Source organism: Mus caroli, unplaced genomic scaffold (genome assembly GCF_978045245.1).
Source record: "Mus caroli unplaced genomic scaffold, Mus_caroli_1 scaffold_15, whole genome shotgun sequence".
NCBI lineage: Eukaryota > Metazoa > Chordata > Mammalia > Rodentia > Muridae > Mus > Mus caroli.
Genome location: NW_028227270.1, coordinates 78,014,183 through 78,034,856, shown reverse-complemented (window position 1 = coordinate 78,034,856; position 20,674 = coordinate 78,014,183). Strand labels below are relative to the sequence as shown.

Here is a 20,674-nt window from a genome sequence, read left to right as displayed (position 1 = left end):
CCGGCTGTTTGATTAAGAACGTGTGCCTCTCCACCCGTTGTGCCCCAGGAGAGGACTCGGAGGAGCTTAGAATCCCTTCCACTACACTCATCCCGCACACACCTTGTCAGTACCTAGTGGGCAAAACACAGATGCTGAACAACTGCAGGGTTGATCAGGGACTGCCAAAAGGCTGGAAAATGCAAATGTTCCTTTCCCCCAGTGGCATCCACTCTGTGTGGCGTCTTCCCTCGTAAGAGGTTCTCTCCTTGGGAGCCATTCCCCTTTTCCAGTAACTTCTGGCACTACTTGTCACCTGTGCCTGTCCCTGTTTCTCCACATTGGCACCACCAGAACTTCCTGCCCCTGCTATGTATGATGCTGCATTCTCTATGACTTAATTATGTGCCCGGTAATAAGAGTCATTTCTGTGCCTGTTCATCTGGCATTCCAATGTCTAATAAGGCTCTGGTGGGGATGGGTGGAGACAGGAAGAAGAGTAGCCATTGTTCTCTGTAGACAGACACCCTCTCTTGCATGTCCTTCAGGCCACTAGCCTCTGTGCTCTGGGTGTGCACAAAGGTAGCAAGAAGCAAGCAGTAGCCCAGAGGCAGAGAGGGAAAGGCAAGAGGCCACGCAGCCCTGCAGTCAATAGGCTACAAGGAAAGAAAGGGACTTCTGTGAAGAGGAAAGGCCTAGGCTAAGTTTCGGTCTCCTGGCCCGGGGGCACTGGAGGAACAGGGCTGGGGAGGGGCCTGCAGAGGGAGGGAGGGCAGCTTTGCGTGACCTGACGCAGGGTGCCCTCCCTGAGCCTTGAAACTGAGGAACTGAGAGGCCCCGGTAGCGAATCAGTGTCTGAGAACACAGAATGGACGGAGGACTCCAGCTGCTGACCCTGCCTGATGTATCTGCTAGGGCCGTGGAGCTCACCGGCCCCAGGAGGATATGACATGGTCCAAAAACTTTTCTTGGATTTTTTCCGTAGGCGGCTGAGCCAGAGACCAACTGCAGAAGAACTGGAACAGAGGAACATTCTGAAGCGTAAGTCGGTGAAGCCCAGGGTGACCGGACCCTCGGGGCAGCCTTCCTGGGTGTGTAGTGGCTCATCGGGTCTCTCCCAGGGTCCATGGAAGCTCTGAAAAAACCTCTCCTGCAGGAGATCTCATAGACACCAAGGGTGAACCCTCTCCATAGCTGGGGAAGACCTATATATACCACTGGCTTCCCCGTTGTGGGTTAGGAACTCCCCAGGCTGAAGCCAGAGCCCACCCTGAGCTTAGAGAAAAGCTAATAATCAAACTGAGGCACCAGTTTGCCAGAAAAGGGTGATTGATAAAAAACAGCATCACCTTTATACCCAAACTGGCTTTAAAACGGGGACTTGGCTTTGATGTCTAGTGTAAAGGAACTTTAAAAATTAAGGACCAGAAAACAAGGGGCTGCTGTTGGTGGAACCCCTCAGTCCCCTGAGCCCCAGCTTCATGGTGAGAGAAAGCATTACTGAGGGAACGTTCATCTGGTCCTCCTGAGACTGGCCTGACCCATGGCATGCTTACATGATGCTCTCAGTCAGGGAAAGCTGGCTGTGGACAGGGGGAAAGCAGACCCCTGGTTCAGCCCAGGACCCCGAGCGTATTTGAGTTTGTACAGAGAATCTACTTGGTATTAAAACAATTAAAAAATACAAAGTAATGAAAGAAACCGGCCTTCCATGGACCCCAGTATGCCTCTGTTTAGCCATGGATATTCAATCTTCATCAATCAAAGCCACACCCACCAGACCCTTGCTGCCGTCCCTAGCCGCAGTTTTCTCATCACAACCAACAAATAATATGTTTACTTTAATTTTCCTACCCCTCCCCCGCAAAAGCCATTCTGATTTCTGTCCAGAAGAAAATTAGATATTAGAAAGTATCTTGCAAACGCGTGTGCGCACACACGCACGCAATCACGTGAGAGGTTGCTCTAGGAGACTGGGTAAAATCGCCACTTAAATGATTTTGTTTCTGATTGCACTTTCTACCCCTCCTCCCAACGGCCTGTGACCTGGCCAGCATTCAGTGATTTGCTGCGGGGGGGGGGGGGGGGGGCGAGTATGTTTGCATTTTGCCTGAGAAGGCTGTCACAGGCTCTGCAGCCCCTGTGAGTACTCATCCGCTTGCCTGCCTTTTCCTTTTCCTTCAAGGCAACTGTTAACAGTTTTCCAAGGGTTGGAGCAATCCTTACAGAACAGTGAGGTGTCTGGGGCTCTGTGTGTCGAGGTTTTTTTTTGTTTTTGTTTTCTCTCGCATTTATTTAATTCATTGGTTGGGAGGGCGTATGCCCCTAGCACTCATGGGGAAGTGAGAGGACAAGTTACAGGAGTCAGTCTCTCCCTCTGCCAAGTGTGTCCAGGGGATGGAACTTGGGTTGTCACGTTTAGTGGCAAGCACCTTGACACTGAGTCATCTCACCAGCCCTAATTTATTTTTAAAACCTGTGAGTGCCCTTCAAAGTTGCTAAGTTTGCCCAAGCGAGCTGAGCGTGGTGCCACACTAATCCCAGTACTGTGTGGAAAGCTGGCAGACTGAGTTCTAGTCAGCCTAATCTATCAAGACCCTGTCTCAAAGCAAAAGTTTCTAAATGTATATTTGCTATCCGATAAATAGCATACAATCTCTTGTCGGAGATTGCTACCGTTGAGGAAGTCCTGGTCTTTGGAGAGTTTCCTTTGGCCCCATGCAGACATCTGGTCCATTATAAAGTTTCTATTGTTGATGAGAAAAGGAGGGCAGGGAAATCTGATTCCTCAAATCAGTTATCAGATCATCCTGTTTCCTCCACACCCCCATGTGCTGAGCTGAGCGATTCCTCCACCCCTCCCAGCCCTTCTGAGCTCTGACACCTGAGCGCTGAGCCTAGGCTGCGTAGGCTGAGCCTGGCTTGGGTTTCTGTACATGGTTTCCCTCCACAGCAGTGAGGCTTAGGAAGAGAGGATCCCCCACCCCCCTTCACATCTGGCTCCCTTCCTTTTATTGTGGACTCCTTGACCAGCCCAGGGAGACTAACAGGGAGTTTGTGTGACTGTTACTGTGTTTTATCAAATTTCTCTGCCCTTCCCGGTGTCAGATAGCGACAAATTCAAGCACTGCTTAACCAAATTAAAACAGATTCTCCTCTCTCTCTCTCTCTCTCTCTCTCTCTCTGTTTCAAAACCTTTTAGAGATGCACCTGTTTTCCCTGCATACTGGTCCTTTATCTTTCTAGATTTGTTTTCTGGGTTTATTATTTAATCTCCTTGATTTGGGTTTTGTTGGTCTTGTTCTTATTTAGAGGTTTTTGTCTTCTCGGTCCTAGTTTTGGTTTTTTGTCTGTCTCCTGTAGCCCAGGCTTGGCCGTAAACTTGGTATACATTCAAGGATGACTTTGAACCCCCATCCCCTGCTTTCTACCTCCCAGGTGCTAGGTTTGCATTTGTCACCACACCCTGCACCTCCTTAATTCTTATATAAGAAATGTCAAGAGGTATTTGCGAATATCCCCCTAATAATCAATTTTAAAAACTTATCTTCTGGGCTTTGAACTGGAAGAGGAGCTGGACAGAGGCCGGGCTTGGTCTGCAGCCCCACCCTGCCCAGCCTCCTAAGCAAGCCTTCTCTTTGTTCTACTGAACAAATGGGGCCCCATGTGCATCTGAGCACATAATGAATTCTGGGAGTGGGCACCATGACGATGACATCACTGGACTTCCCTGGACTCTTTTCTCAGTTGCCTAGTGGGATTACCTTGGTATCCTCTGCCTGAGAATTCATGACACTGGGTTTGTAAACGGCTTTGTAGTAATGATATGGACACCATAGGTGATAGTTTATGACCCGCCCTTCTGAGGGTCTAAGAACCTACTTAAGAGATGAAGGCTCCTGCTCTGTATCATCTCTGGCACAGAACACCCACCCCCATGGCTCGGAAGGGGCCTGTAGGTCAGGAGTGAGGTCAGACCCAGTAATGAGAAGGAGGAACAGCCTGAAGCAACTGGTGACAGCAGGAAAAACCAAAGGTCTGAACTATTTGACTGGTGAGCCATGTCACACGTGGCATGTGGCTTCACTCCCTGGTACTTTCATGACTTCATTTGGAAACCCAGAATGGTAGCCTATATGCTCTCTAAGTTTCAAAATGACACCCAAGCTTCCTCAAGGACAGACTACAAAGGCTACCTTTCTTCTGTCTTTCCTTCCCATCCCTCTTCACCCCCCATATAAGTATAGCTAGTTGCCTGGACTCTGCCTCCAAATCAAGTCTCTGATAGATTGATTCATGCTAAGATGTTAATGGCTGGCTAGTTTCCCAGATTTTAACACAGAGTAATTTACTTTTTTTTTTTTTATAAAAAATGTCAGTCTTTAGGTTTCCCTTCTTCTGGGTCTTGCTATCTGCTTCCCAATTTATCTGTGATAGGTTATTTCATAGAAAGATAGTAATGGCTATTATAGGCTTTGAGCTGAGAGAAATGTTTAGGGAACCCTGGGAAGAAAATAGGGTGGTTAAATCCAGAGAATGGGATATTCATGGTAGGTCTGGGCAATGGAGGGGCTCTCGTGGCCCATTCCACAGGAAGAGTGGGTAGTTCCTGTGCTGTCCATACAAGGTCCTGATCCCCACAGGCAAGTGGGGACACAAGATCATATACCCTAGGGAGTTCACTCATGGCCCTTAGTCCTGTTCTGAGTTGCCACAATTTGTTGCCAGAAAAGCCACGGCCACCTTGGTTACAGCTAGCTATATCTGTCTGTTGTTGACTTTCTAGGGTGGTCAGAGAGGCACGTGGGACTCTCAGTCGTCCACTCCCCACCTCGATTTCTATGCACTAAGATGTTTTTTCTCTGAAAGACCCACGCTATCCTGGGAGCTTTAGGAGCCACAACAGGACTCCAACAAAACGATGAAGTTGCAGAAACATTACTTGACAGCCACAATTACAAAATGGGGATGCAGGCATCCCCCACAAGCTTAATGGACACTGTGCCCAAATCAACCCATAGTTTACCTTTGCTGATGCTCTGCTAAGCCCCCACGGGTGAGGAGCTCACGCCTACTGCGACACTAGTTGGTGCTCATGGGTATTTTTCAAATCTGATGGTCTCTGTCTCCACAGAGACCAAGGAACCCTTCCAAGGCCCAGAAGGTAAATGGTGGTCTGATTATCATCACTCAGTTAGCTCAGACAGAGAAAGGACCTAAGATCTCTGCCCTTCTTCCTACTCTCTTCCCCGGACCCTTACTACAAACTCTTTAAACTCAAACAGACCAGTTGCCTACCTATTAATCTGGGAACATTTAGTCTCTGAAGTGTGCTCCTAAGACACTGCTTCCAAGTCTAAATGCAGGCAAGGACAGACCACACTCTGGCCTCACACATGTTCTGTGGACTTCTTGGAAGATTTAAAGAATTAATGGAATCAAGGCTTGTGAAAGGTAAAGATTTCTGAAGCCAGGACAAGCAGCCTTTCGGGTTGCTCTTGCCTCTGCCCCACGTCCTTCCCATAGCAAGCAGGTCGAGGCATGTCTTCTCTCCTGCCCTACGGGGCTCCAGACTCTAGGGCCACATCCAACAAACCCTTTCAGCCTCTTAGAAGCGCTAACGGGCAGGCGTGAGGTCTACACCTGTTTCAAGGAAGGTGGCCTTGATCCTCCCCAAATGTCTGTCACTGCCAATAGTGTTCTCACATTTCTCAAGCATACCTCCTTAGCTTATAGTCACATTGCTCATCCCAGCAGCCCTGCCTGGGCCCCAAGCCCCTGGAGACATAAAGAGAACAATAATGTTTTAAAAAAAAATAATAAGAGAGACACTCCACTCAGTCCTCACCAACCTAAAAGGATGCAGGAAGATGGAGCCAGGACCCTTCAGGCACAAGGATAACTAGGGGATGGGATCTGAGTGTTTGGACCAGAGCCTGGACGTGGGCTACCCCATGCACTACAGTCAGAGGTATCTTCCATTTATTTTCAGCTCGGAATGAACAAGAAGAACAGGAGGAGAAGCGGGAAATCAAGAGGAGGCTGACTCGCAAGGTAAGGCGGTCCCCCTTCCCCGGAGCTGCTTGCCCGCCATACGTTGGCTTCTAGCAGCCTTGAGGACTTTGAAGGCCCTTGACCACAGCTCTCAAGACTCAGAGTCTCACACCTTTCTTGGAGATAATGGTCAACTCACCTATAACTCAGCCCCAGGGTATCCCAACTCTTTAGGCACCGGTGGGCACTAGGAACACATATGATATACAGATAGAATACGCCCATATATATAAAAGCAAATGGGTTAAAAAATAGTCTTTAAAAAAAACAGATTTATGTATTTTAACTCCACCACCCTATTGGAAACTCATTATAAAAATTAGTAGTTCAACCAAATATAAGATTGACAAGGAACAGTGGCACGGACATGCCTTTAGTCTCAGCATTTGGGAGGCAGAAGCAGAAAGGTTTCTGTGAGTTCAAGGCCAGCCAGAGTTCTAGGTTAGTGAGAGCTGTACATAGTGCAACCCTGTCTCAAGAAAGAAAGAAGAGAAGGAGGGAGAGAGAGACACAGAGACACAGAGACACAGAGAGAGACTTGGTAGTACAACGTGGACATGTCGACTCATGCCTATAATCTCAGCACTCAGAAGGCTGCGATTGCCTCAAGTTTAAGGCTAGCCTGAGCTACTCATAATGAGTTGTAGGATATTTTGTCCCCCAAAAAATATTTAAAATGTTAGCTTAAATACAATACTGTCTTTGCAATGGTTTTAGGGACACTGTGGCTTTCTTCATTCTCCCAGTATTACCTGTTGAAATTGGAAAACTATTTGACCTTCTTCTGCTAAATTCAATTGGAATCACTAGCTCAGGAAAATACAAAAAGCACTGATCCATTTAGTTAGGTGTTTGGAAAACACTTAAAACTCCTTACATCTGGGGTTTTTGCGACATTTTTAACCCCCTAAATAGAGGCTATTGCCATGCTGTATAAAACCACAGATCTCCCGAAACATGAGTAACCTTTTGAGAAAAAAAAAAAAAAAAGAAACTTGAATAATAAATGTGAAACTATTCTTGGGTCCTGTTGGAAGTTGAATTAATTGATAGCACACAGGATATAACACTCCCTCCGTCTGTCTGAAGTGTTTTCAATCACCCCCCTGCAGTGGCCATCTTGAAAAAGGGGTACTCAGTCTTAAAGATGGTGAAGAGACCCATTAAAATGAATTCTAAAGATGCTCATTAGTGACTTCTCTTCCCTGGAAACGTTACGTAAAGGGCTGAGATTTGGAGGTCCTGAGAGGCCACGCCACTTATTCAGGAGGCAATTTGGGTTTCTTGACATCCTCTCTCCCCAAAAACCATCCCAAACACTGGTAGCCAGCCAAATGCCAAACTAATTAAAGGAAGTGAGAGAAACAAGGTCCTGGAGGGTGGGGTGGCTGCCTGGGGATGAGCCACCACGCTGAGGGGACGAGAATAGGAGCTGAGTGCCTCACTCTGGCCAGTTGTGAGGTGTGAGACCTTGTCTCAAAAAAAAAGAAAGAAAGACACAGAGAGAGAGAGAGAGAGAGAGAGAGAGAGAGAGAAGAAAAACAGAAAAGGAAAGATTATTATTTAGACAGCAATCTAATTATTTTTTAAGATTTATTTATTAATTATATGAAATACACTGTACCTGTCTTCAGACATACCAGAAGAGGGAATCAGATCTCATTACAGATGGTTGTGAGCCACCATGTGGTTGCTGAGATTTGAACTTAGGACCTCTGAAAGAGCAGGCAGTGCTCTTAACCACTGAGCCATCTCTCCAGCCCTAATTCTTACCTCTTAAGAAAGGGTTGTATGTTATCGCAGACAGGACTTTGACTATAACTGCATAGCACAGTAATGGGGGGGCAAGGGTTTTGCTTCCCACACTTCTGTCCCCAGGATGACGATACCTGCAACCTTATCCACTAACAGCCTGTAAAGTTTGCAATTACCGTCATTGTCTCCCCACCCGCCTATGTCACCCCCTCTCCCACAAGGGCAATTGCCTCGTGTAATTCCAGCATTTCCAGTCCTCAAAGGCTTCCATGGAGAGTCTTTTTTTTAGTGACCTTGAGGGCAGGAATAAATGTTCCAGGAGACAGAGGGAATCGGGGAGTTGGTTTCATATTTCTCTGGGTCTGCAAATGTTGTGCCCACCTGCAGGAAGAAAATACATAGCTTACCCTGGCTCTGGGCAAAGGCTCTCCCCTTGAGCCTTTATCGTACCAAAACCAGATGCCAGAGCTGGTGACCGCTTATAGCCTCGGACCTCAGATTTCTTTAATAAAATTCTATTGAGTTTTAATACGCTAGTGAAAAATAAATAAATAAAACCCAGGGGCTGGTGTTGATACCAACAGACCAAGTCATTTTCTGTAGCTAAATTGAAAACATAAAAAAATTATTTGCTAAAAATAAATGCCTGTCTCCCTGCCCCCCACACACACACAAAAATAGAATTGAGCTGAAGATACTGCACAATAACAGAGTGTCCACCTACCATGAGCAAGCCCTGGGGTCCATCCCACCACAACCCAAGAAAGGGCAGCTCTCTGAGGGAAAGCATACATGTATGCATGATGGGAGAAGAGATGGGTTGGGGAAGGGGAAGGGTACACTTGGGGTTTGAGTTGTATTTCTGTGGAACTTGGGTCTCAGTTAATTGGCTCCCCCCCATCACATTTTGTGGCTGCTCTCGATACTGCTGGCACCATTTACACAAATGTGGCTTCGTCTCCCTTCTCCCAATCCAACTTCCTCAGAAAAATGGACTTTGGTCCCAAAGATTGTCTCCTTGGTATCTAGGAAGGACCTCGGGCTTTGGGTGTGGAGGGCTACACGCTCATTGAAGGGAGTTCTGAAAGACTCTGGCTAGTGTCAGATTCACATACCTTCCAAGACCCCCAGAATGACAATATGTGTCCCCTCCCAGAACATAAGCCTGATACCATGCTTAGTTGATAGACCTTGATGGTGGCACAGAAAACACCCGATCCTTGGGGACGTCTATCAGCATGTCCCCTGGTCTCTCAGATTCTGCTGACAGACAGGCAGCTGGCAAAATCCAGACCAGCTTATTTAATCATTTACAATTTTTTAGGTGGTGGGTGGAGGAGGGGATGTCAGATAGACCCTTGCTAGGATAGCACAAACTAGCCCTGAATTCACCATACATAAACACTAGCCCAGGCTGGCCTTAAGCTCCTGAGTGCTGAGACTGAAAGTGTGAAGCACTGCACCCAGCTAGCCCAGTGTGTGGTTGTTGTTGTTTAACTTCAGTACAGATTATGTCAGCTCTCATATTTCAAAGAGAACATGTTGATGCCAAGACGGGCTTCATTTTAATTTCTAGCAATCTTGACCACACAGCTTAGGAAACTTTTTTTCCCGTGACAAACAACATGCATACCAAAGTGTGAAGCCCTCAGAAAACCCCTGGTGCTTCAGGACACACTGCCAACACTACCAGGGTCTAGGCACGAGCCAGCTCCATCATCACGGGGCCTCCCTGGAGCGTCCTCCTCTAGCCAAGAGGCAGCCACAGGCCTGCTCAGCCCTACCCTTGCTCTAACCACCAGGCATCTCTCTGGTTAATGGCAGCAGGCCGTCATCTCACTGGGCCAGGGCAGCAGCAGGCCGTAACATTCCGGCTCCAACCAAGGGCATCAGGCAGAGAGCTGCGTGGCAGCAGAGCAGCCAGAGTAACTGGGATTTGTTGTTTGTTTTATAGGCCAGAGCCGTAAGACTTTATCTGACTGCCTCTTCTATTAATAGCAGCTAACAGTCTAGGACTCAGAGGAAAAAAAATTGTTTTTAAATAACATTGGTGGAACGTCAGTTGACAGCATCGTAAAGGGAGCGGTTTGGCCATGTGGCTCCAGAAGAAATAAGCCTGTGACAGGGAAAGATAATAGAAATGTCAGCTTTCTGTTGTTAAAGGACAGAGGAAGGGTGCTCAGAGGGGAATGTCAGGAGACAGCTATATAAACATGATTTCGTTCCTCCTTCCACACAAAGTTCATTCTCCGTGGTATAAATATGGCATCGCTCAGCCCTGTGTTGGCTCACCAACCTTACAGCTGGCCTTCCGGAAGAAACCCTCAAAACTCCTAAATCAACATATCCCATGCCCTCATCCCAGAGGCTGCTACTATTTGCAAATGCTTCTCTGTGTGCCAAAAACACACAGGCATATATACATCTGTAGACACACATTGTCTACATAATGTGTACATGTGCACACACATATAATGTGTTATAAACCCATTCTGCAGACTGCACTTAATTTAAGACAGAGATGTGGGCTCACCAATCCAAGTTTAGACAGAATCCTTGCTTAAGGTGCCTGTCTCCCAGTGGGTGAAGGACAGACAGAGAAAACCCCACAGCAGGCACCAAAGCTACACAGACAGAGAGGCTTCTCATCAGGCCAAGACAGCAGCCCGATAAAGGACAGGCTGTTGGGTATTTGAAAGAGACAATAAAGCTCCCAGAATCCCAGAGCTGGGCACTCTGGGTTCTGCCCCAACTCCATCTTGCTGTATAACACCTCAGTTGTTTTCCTGGACTCATTTTCCATTCTCTAAGTTCACACATGGAACCATGGTCTAATAAAGTCCTCTGTTGACTGGACCCCACTTTCCTCCCTCCCTGCAGCTCAGCCAAAGGCCCACAGTGGAAGAACTCCGGGAGAGGAAGATCCTTATCCGCTTCAGTGACTACGTGGAAGTGGCAGATGCCCAAGACTATGACCGAAGGGCAGACAAGCCATGGACCCGCCTCACCGCTGCAGACAAAGTAAGCAGAAGCTATGAGAAAGGGAGACAGGCATAATCTGTAAGGAGAGCAGGGACCCTGCCTCAGCCCCACCTTAAAAGTGCTGCATCCTTTAAGCTGCTCACAAGAGCCATCCAGGTGACCTGTTGCAAAACCTCCCAGTCTGTTCTTCATGTGGAGAACACAGAACAAACACAGTAGTGTGCCTACTTCCCAGGAAGAGGAAGGACAGTATCTTGGTCTATTCTATATTATCTGGAATCCAAAAAACCTGAAGTCAGGCAGCCTTGCCTGAGGAGAAGCTCACTCTGCTACATAATGGGATAAATCAGGGGGAAGGACACATGCCATAAAGAAAACATAGCAAGTAGTCTTACTTTGTAGCCATCTGATTCTTTAACTGACCCTGTCCTCTGATAAAGTCACGGTCCCTCTTAACAACCGATTACCCCTGAAAGGCTCCACTCATACTCTGTATGGTGGCACCAAGAAATACAGGTTTGACTCAAGATTCTTCAGGTCAGCCCCATAGCATATTGGGGAGACTGTGCCCAGAATGACAGAATGACACAGGACTAGGCACAGAGCCATTCTTAACATGAGCCTACAGTCTTATCACTGGCTCTCTGTGTCACTTTCCCAGGCACCCAGTGAGAGAATTGCAAAAGGGAGTTGACATCAAAGTCACTGTGTGGCCCATCTGTAGTGCCACAGGATGCATAGGGTGCAGAGCGCCTCATGGCTAGCTCCATTAGACCCTCACGGTGTTCCCAAAGAAGGGAAGTCATGGAAGCTTTGAAAGAGCACCCCAGGTGACAGATTTTTTTGTATCCACTATATAGTCCTGTGGAAGAACAAAAATACTGTTAGACATGCCAAACAGGGAGGCCCTCCCACCTCTTCTGACCAGCTGCTATTCTTCCAGGCTGCCATTCGGAAGGAACTCAATGAGTTTAAAAGTACCGAGATGGAAGTCCACGAGTTAAGTAGACACTTAACCAGGTTAGTACTGACGACGTCCGGCTCCTATGTCTTAGTACCACATGACGATGTCTGTTTTCCCGTTTTTGACCTTACTTTATTTTTTGTTTGAGACATAGCTGACCTGGTTCTCACTACATAGCCCAGACTGGCCAGGAACTTACAGCAATCCTCCTGCCTCAGCCTCCTGGGGTGCTAGCAATGTCATGCCCACAGCTATGTCAATATTTACTTTCAAGTAAACGATCTTTCATCCTGGACTACCAAGTGTTTTTGTGGCTAAGATGGGAGAAGATAAGACAGAGATGGACATTCAAGGTCTACTTTTTAAGTTAATAAAGTAAGAGCGATGAGCCTGGTGGAGGGAGGGGCACACTGTTAGTTCCAGCACTGGGGAGGAAGAGGTTTGGCCAAGTTTGTAGCCAGCCTGCTTTACAGAGTAAATTGCAAGCCAGCCAGGGCTCCACAGTGAAACTGTAACATAACAAAAAAAAAAAAAAAAAAAAAAAAGAAGTTTGAAAAAAAACAAAGCCTCGGGCAAAGAATGTTAAGACTGTTGAACGCCCAAGCCAAAAGTCACCTTCTGTTTTTTAGTTTCACTCAAAAGTCAACTCTGACAAGTGTTGGACAACCCCAATATGAGTTTTTATAAAAACTGAAGCCAGAGAGATAAGGGTGCTGCCAACATCCAATCGGCACAGAACAAGTCTGGGCAGAATGCCAAAGTAGCCCACGGGACCACTAAAGAGCATTCTGTCACCCTGTGCTCTTCTACCAAGCAGTCCCTTTTAATGCCACCTGGGAAAAATGAGCCACAGAAGGAAACAGCTACCTGGCATGTGTGCATGACGAGTTAGAGTCTAAGCCTCTGGCTTTTCTAATCACTCCTTTGGAGAACATGGGCAGAAACAGGGATAATCAATGTCTGACACACGGTTAGGAGCTCCATCTTGCTGCCATTCAGGAGTCCCAGTGCAGCCACCCAGGTTGGACCTCCAAAGACTCCAAACTAAACCCTCTTAGGTCTCTAGATGAGTTCTGTGGAGTTTGAGAACTTGGGGTACCCCTCTGTGTTTGTGTCATGGGTGGGAAGTCACACCGGCATCATTGTCACAGCCCGGGTATCTGAGGATGGGAAAACACTGTTGTGGGGTCTGGGCCTCTGACATCCCCTGAGCCTTGACAACGTTTCTTGTTCCCCAGGTTTCATCGACCTTAACAGTGGGATTACTCTTGAGTGCTCTGCTGTCTTCAAAACATAAATTTCTAAGAACCATAAGTGCTGGCGTCTGTCCACTTCCCCGTTACCATGTAAATCCGAACTGCCTTTTTTTTAAAAAAAAAAAAGAAAGAAAGAAAGAAAAGAAAAGAAAAAAGAAGAAGAAAGGAAAGGAAACACAGCCAGGATTCTGTGTGCAGGAACACCATGGTGAGCACTCCTCAGCGTTGCCGGCACCACTTCTGCTACAGAAAGGTGACCCGGCCCCCCAAGACAGGGACCTACCTGAGGATTGTCCAGAAACCGCCTCGTCCCCCTCCATTCAGACCCAGCAAGCACCACACTGGTTCAGTCTTCGGTGAACCCCTCCCTCACAAGGGACTGTTGCCTGAGTCCAAAGAAGCCCAGGGCTTGACATGGGAATGGCTAGGGTGACAGTCATAATCCAACTGCCCTTCTAGACATGGTCAGACACATGGGCTCCAGATAGGGCATCTGCTTTGGGGGCCCTTGGGAAGGGGGTGACAACCTCTCAGTCTCCTCCACACATACACAGGCACACCTACCCACGAACATGTGCACACACAAACACACATGCTTTCTCTTCAGGTTTGTCCTGGGGAAGCCTGTGTTGGCACTTCAGTCAGACCCATGTGTGCTGTGGGCATAGGAGGCTAAACCTGAGCGTCCACTTTGACCCCCGTCCCAAACTGAACTGCCTCCCAGAAGCCTCTGGTAGGGATAGTAGCCGTCTGCTCAGTTCACATTCATTGACCAGTTTGTGTTCACAAAGCCCAGGGCTATGGGTGATCTAATGCTTTAATGCCCTTGCCAAGGTTCCCTGTGATATTCATGAGTATGAACTGACCAGGGAGCTAGGGTCATAAACCCCACGGCCCACAGTTTTCTTTGACCCTGTAGCACACCTGGGACAGTGGTGATGTGGCTTGGCAGTTGATAGCTTCTGAGTACCAGTGTATGGAGGCCAGTGCAGGGGACCAATATCCCACTGTCATTCCAGAGCCTTCCACTCTTTTGTCTTTGCACTGAAGAGTTTCTGCAGAGAGATGCACATCTCAGCAGGGCTAGCACTGGGTCAAACTTTGCGCCATGACTACCTGTAGTGTCCCTTACTGCCCCACTTACCCAGAGAGACCCTGCCCTCTTTCTCTCTCTCTCTCAGAATATGCCTCCAGGCACCCTGTTGACAGGGCCCCTCAAGGATTGAGTGTGTACTGAGGGAAGGGCACCCTAGATCCTAAGGCGGTCTTCTACAGGGCTGTTTTTCTCCCTAACCAAGCTCACAGACCCTTGGGTGCAAGGTTTCTGCCGCAACCCCTGTGGTGTGCCCAGCTTTCAGAGTCACTATAGTGTCACTAAGTAACACACCTGGCATTTAGAAAGATGCCAGCTGGCCAGCCTGGCCAACCACAAAGGACTTATCCCCTTGTCAAACTGGTTGGGACCATGGTACTTTTAGGATACAGCCGAAGCAAGGCCATTCAATTCTCCGGAGTGTTAATGGCTCCGTGACCAGTTGCTAACCCAGGAACCAGAGTTACAGGAAAGCTTAGATTAGCCCTACAGGTAGCGCCATGCAGCCGCTGCTATCCTGGTACCGTCTGGATGGGGCACACCTCTGTCCAGACCAAAGACAACACCATGACTGGTTCTTTCTGTCATCGCTGCCATCACCATCATCATTATTTGAATGTCAAGAGAGGTATTCAGGGGAAATGTGGTGGGGATTTTAACATGGCTGTAAATACGGTCTTCCCAAAAGGCTTACTGACTTTTGAATGTGTACATGGTAGGAGGAAAGATGCAGAAATCTTTCCTTGAACTTCCCTAGGATGAAGGATAGGCACATGTTCTAGGTGGAGGTCCCTGCCCTGCAGGCCTGAGGTCTGTACTTCCTCTAATTAGCAGCTGTGCTGCAGGCTGCTGAGGTGGCCTGGCCTGACAGGCCTTCCCCAACCAGGAAGAGTCCTAAAGAACTCCTCCCACAAAGGCCCAAGGCTTCCCCATGGGCCTTGGTTCTAGGGCCCTTCTGATTGCCTGGGAACAGAAATCCCAAACTCACCTCTGTCTCTGCTGCCAGCCAGCAGCCTTCCTTGTTCCCTGCCAGCTTGCCCTGAGATGGCCCACCTCTTTACATATGGAAGAAACTGGACAGGATACCCACATGACTTCCTTCGGGGTACCCTTTTGCAGAAGTCACTTGCTCAGAGTTAGGGGTGTGCCTCTCATGCTCCTAAAAGGTCACCACCTTTGGGGCTGGGCTATCTCAAGGCCACGATAAGTGGTTCTTAGCCAGGCTCAGCAGCCTCCCCAGCTGTAGGATGGGACTTCTGCTCTCCTGAAAACCTGGGTTCAGACTTCAGGGAGCTGTAACCACACACTTCCCCCACTTTGTGAGGACAACTGAAGTGACTTGAGTTGTTTCCAAAGTTGAAAATTTGACATTAATTAGGGGGAAATAGAAGGCAGGGGAGTTGACTTGAGACATCCCTTTCCGGAAAAGCTGCAGTTTTCAAGTGGGTTCATCTTGAGCCTAGACAGTCCCATCTGAGTACCATGGAGTTCGGGTTAGCAAGAAAGGAGAAAACGAAATGTGTCAGATCTTACGGTTTTTTTCTCTCAAAATCAGGCACTGCTGGACCCCCACCCCCATCCCTGTCCGCTTCCCCGACAGAAGAGCCTGCCATAAATAAACTGGCTCTTCCAAAATCCTGATCACTTCATTCCCCAGACCCCTTCAAGGCCCTGCCAGGTTTTTAGAACGGGAGCCTTTCTGCCCGTAGAGAAACCAAACGACTCCAAGGTCAGTGTGAGGAGACGCTCTGAGTTTCTTTTTCTCCTGCTTATGAACATGTATGCGTACTTTTGGAATGAGCATCGTGGTGTGTCGCTCCGATGAATGGGATCCCAGGTTCTCCCTGCGCACGGCCAGTGGGCAGGTGTCACCTTTGGTGACTTCTTCCTCCCATGAGTCTCTAAGTAGGTTGCTTTCTCCAATTGCTTCCTGGTGTCTGTACATAGTTCGTCTTTGTATAGGAGTGATTGTGGTGACCTTCGCTCCCGTGCCCTCCTGGGTTCTAACTTAACAGATGACGGCCGTATGAGGAAGATACTGTACATAGACTATAAATGAAACTGGATCTCTGTGGCCTAGGTTTTGTATATACAGAAACTGCATGGTATTTAAATTATTGTTTCTCTCTGATGATGTATGCAGTTTCTTTAAAAACAAACCAAAAAAAAAAAAAAAGTTTAAAAAAAAAAAAAAAACAGCTTTGACTCCTGTGTTCTTTTATCGCCCGGCAGCAGGGAACACCAAAAATAGTTGGGCTGGGGAAGGATTGGCAAAGGGGAAGGGAGGGTGGTCACCAGATTCTGGGGAGATCAGAAAGCTCATGTTTCTGACGGTACTCGGGGTGGGGATGGGGGGGTGGCAGCATAGATGAACTTTCTAGAACATTTAGATCTTCAGCCATTTTTGACATTTCAAAAATTTTCCAAACCTCTGTCCCTGAACAGTCTGGGGAGAGTGAATATAAATTAGCCTTTAGGTAAGTCACTCAGGGGTCTTGGCAGTACAGATATTAGATAGCTTTATAGCATTGGGGGATGGTCTTTGGGGTACCTCTATATCCGAACAAAAGCTGTATATTTCTTTGCCTTTTGAAAACTGTGGACCCTCTATATCTGAAGATTCTACCACCTTTGGATCAAAAATATGGGGAGATCCCATCTGTACTGAATGCATACTTCTCTTATCATACGGTATGGTGCCCACTGACCCCATAAATAGATTGCATCAAGCATAAGAGATGATAAGGATGTCTGTGATAGTTTGAATGTGCTTGGCCCAGAGGGTGGCACTATTAGGAGGTGTGGCCTTGTTGGAGTAGGTGTGTCACGGTGGTCATGGACTTAAAACACTCACCCTAGCTGCCTGGAAGCCAATCTTCTCCTAGCAGCCTTCAGATGAAGATGTAGAACTCTCAGCTCCCCCTGCACCATGCCTGTCTAGATGCTGCCATGCTCCCACCTTGATGTTAATGGACTGAACCTCTGAACTAGTAAGCCAGCCCCAATTAAATGTTGTCCTTAATAAGACTTGCCTTGGTCATGGTGTCTGTTCATAGCAGTAAAACCCTAACTAAGACAGTGTCCAAAAAAATCACAGGTAAATAATGTAACCATTTTATACTAGGGACTTGAACGTCCCCAGATTTGAGATGGGAATGACCCTGGAATTCCAAGGACAGACAGACAACTGTATATAGGCACCTGGTTCTTGAGGACTTGGTATTTGCCCAAAAGAGCAAGCATTATCTCACATGACCTTCCAGAAGGTGCTAGAGAAACAGAGAGCTGCTGCTTGCATGTGCGAAGCTGATGGATGGGTCTCCTGTTCTTGACCCAGTGATGTGAGAAGGCGGCTCTAGGGGGAAAGCGCAGCAAGGGGCTGCCTGCTTTGAGCTTTGTCGAGGAATCACCTGTAAGTCTTCTTGACTCACAGGCACTCAGTAAGTCTGGATGCAGCTGGAGTCCTGTGTTGGGCAATCTCCGAGGACCTGTGCTACAGCTGGGCTAGGAACCACACTTAACGGCACAGGCTTCAGAAAACCGGCCGCTTGCCATGTCCGGGACCCCTGCATGGGTACAAGAATGGCATGCTCAGCCTCCAGTCTCCGAGTCTCCCCAGGAAGGCAGAGAATCACGCAGCAGGAGTGGCTACAGGCAGGCGGCACAGTGAGTGGTTTGGGGGTGGGGTTCCTTCCCTTCTACTCAAGTATCTACATACAGACACTGCGTGGTATTTAAATTACTGCTTCTCTTTGATGCTGAAGTCCTTTCCCGGAGTTCTCTGGCTTTCGATAAATCTTCCCTGACTGCACTTCTCTATGGGCATAAAGGGGTGGGAAGTAAATATTTTTAAAGAGTTCCAAAGAAGCTGTTCCTGGCAGGAGAGAAGAAAAAAAAAAAAGGTCAGGATGAGAATGAAGGGTCTAGTAATGTGTTCTCGCTCAGCAGAAACAGCTTGATGCCGCCATTCCTGTATGTGTTTCCATTCCCCTACAGGGTATCAGTGCTGGCCCATGTCACCTGATTTCTTCATGCCTGTTTCCTCATCTTCAAAGTGAGGTCTTTGATTTACATGTTCTTTTTTTTTTTTTTTTATCATGTGCCTATGAGGACGCTTGCATGTGCACACAGTGAGCATGAGTGGAGATCAGAGGTCAATCTTGGGTGTCTTTCCTTTCTGGAGATAGGGTCTTTTTTGTTGGCTGCTGCACATGTCAGGTCCTTGAAGCATCCCCGTGCCTCCGCCTCTGGTCATGCTGGGATTGCTGACAAATTACACCTGGCTGTGTGTGGGTTCTAGAGATCCGAATTCAGGTCTCCATGTGTGTATATCAAGCACTTTACTGATTGGTCTCCTCAGAGCACATTCTCAAATATCCTTAGAGAATCAGATACAGGGGTGGTTTGAGGTTTTGAAAGATATTTGGTTTGAGACATGGTCTTCCTCTGTAACACTGGATGGCCTAGAACTCACTGTGGACCCTGGCTATTCCAAACTTCGCCCTCCCCAGTGCTGGGATTATAGGCATGAACCACCATGTCCAGCAATATGCCAGTTTTTAAACTGTTTAACTGAGTCCTGAGAAAAGGAAACTTTTACCAGGTCCCTGGGGGTCGGGGGGGGGAGGTGCTCATCTCTGAGGCCACTTTCAAGAACCAGCATCAATCAATGGGTCTTCTTCCTCCAACTGCCATGAATGGGTATGGAGAGCTACCCTTGTAGGGTGTTGCTCTTGTAGTGCCTAAAACAAACCTCACCTTTGCAGCAAAGAGGCAGCTTCAACCCAACTGTTCATCCAGAGTGTAACACCTCCTGGCTTGGTCTCTGCCGATGCCCAGTAATCTTCAGGCTGGCTTCAGCGGTGTCCCTCTGTGCAGCTAAACACCAGGGACCAGGAAAGATACGTCTCTCGGCCTTCCCATTCACCTAGACCCCCAGTGCTCTGCCTGGCTGAAATTGAAATGAGGTTCTTGTCCATGGAGATACCTCACAGGATTGGACAGCCAGGTGATGCTTATGACCTGGAAAGAGAATAATGCTGAACAAGGTCCCGGTGTTGCATGAGTCTGACTGAGAGTCCAGGCAATGGCGGGACCTGGCAAAGAGCGGCAAGATGCTGAGTGACTGCAGGAAGTTATAATCAAGTCAGCTGGGTGGGCAGAAGTGGCCATCATGGGTACAATCAGGGCAAGGACATTCTTCCCCCTCAGCAGCCCCACACCGGTTCTCAGAACAACTCTGGGAGGCCAGTTGTGCCTGCCATGAGAGCACACCTGGGCCCTTCTATGCTGCACCAGAACCTTCCAGAAGGCTCAGAGGCTCACAGATGCCCCAGTGCACTGGCTCTGCACAGCTTTGGGATTCAAGCAGTACAAGCCAGAGCAGGAAGCCAGCCCTGTGCCAACTGTGTGCTGCCTTTGGTGCTGAGGGGTAGTGACTCCCTTTCCAAACCACTCAGGGGTTTTTTGTTGCTTTGTTTTGTTTCGTTTTATTTTTAACACAGGATCTTTTTGCATATGCTTGGCTAACCTAGAACTTACTATGCAGAGCAGGCTAGCCTCGAACTCATAGAGATCCACTTGTCTCTGCCTCTGAGTGCTAGAATTAAAGCTGTGTGCCACCACACTTGACGCCAAGTCACTCCTAAAATACCAGCCGGCACTTTTACCAGCTCTAGGCCCCACCCTCAGCCCACGAACAGCTCCCCATCCCTACTTTTTTTGTTTTGGTTTGGTTTTTTTGAGACAGGGTTTCCCTGTGTAGCCCTGGCTGTCCTGGAACTCACTCTGTAGACCAGGCTGGCCTCGAACTCAGAAATCCGCCTGCCTCTGCCTCCCGAGTGCTGGGATTTAAGGCATGCACCACCACCACTCCTCATTTCTATCTCCCTGATTCAGTGGCAGGCACAGAGCCAGCAGGACCGACCCCTTCTTTTTCTGTAGAAAATCGTACTCAATAGAGTGCTTACTTTGTGACACCAGAAGTTGGCTCTAAAGAGGGGAACAAGGACAAAGTGTGGGTAAGAGCCAACCCACCATTACCAGACATCTTGTACTGGGATCCTTTCTCCACCATATGCACAGACCTCTTTCCATTAAGAACACAGGAGGAAAACCACAGCTAATGGGAGCCTGAAGGAAAGGGGTCATAAGTTCAAGGCCCGCCTGGGCTACAGAGTGCGTTCAAGGCTAGCCTGTGTAACTTACTGAGACCCTGTTCCCAGAATGAAAGGATGGAGTGCAGTGGGCTTTGCCTAACATGTAAGAGGCCCTGGGTTCCATCTTTAGTACTACCAAAAACCAATCAATCAAACAAACAAAACCCAGCAGCAAGGGCACCATACACTAGTTTCCTACTGACACGACTACAATCATGACTATGACATTTTTTTCTCGTCTGGGCCTGGTTTAGCCTCGCCGGCCCTCTGTTGGGAAGGAGGTGAGGCTCTTTTATGGCCCCAATGAGATAGAGTCTCATGCAGCCCTGCACAAAGCTCTGTACTGAGACACTGTGCTGGTCACCTCTGTCCTTGGTCCCCATTTCACAGGCCACGGGACAGAAGCTGACAGGACATAGGACAGCAGAGCTAC

At 48.1% G+C, this 20,674-nt stretch overlaps 1 protein-coding gene across 8 annotated transcripts in view; it reads left to right on the top strand.

Annotated features, from left to right (window-relative positions):
* The window catches only part of Phactr1 (phosphatase and actin regulator 1), a 451,705-nt gene extending 438,545 nt beyond the window's left edge, over positions 1-13,160 (top strand). For all 8 annotated transcript variants that reach the window (XM_021179969.3, XM_029468518.2, XM_029468519.2 and 5 more), the window contains 5 exons: positions 965-1,020; positions 5,972-6,033; positions 10,669-10,809; positions 11,714-11,790; positions 12,973-13,160. In XM_021179969.3, the coding sequence (XP_021035628.1) occupies positions 965-1,020; positions 5,972-6,033; positions 10,669-10,809; positions 11,714-11,790; positions 12,973-12,988 (352 nt within the window). In that variant the 3' untranslated portion in view covers positions 12,989-13,160. The remainder of the gene's footprint in view (positions 1-964; positions 1,021-5,971; positions 6,034-10,668; positions 10,810-11,713; positions 11,791-12,972) is intronic.
* Positions 13,161-20,674: the final 7,514 nt, after the last annotated feature.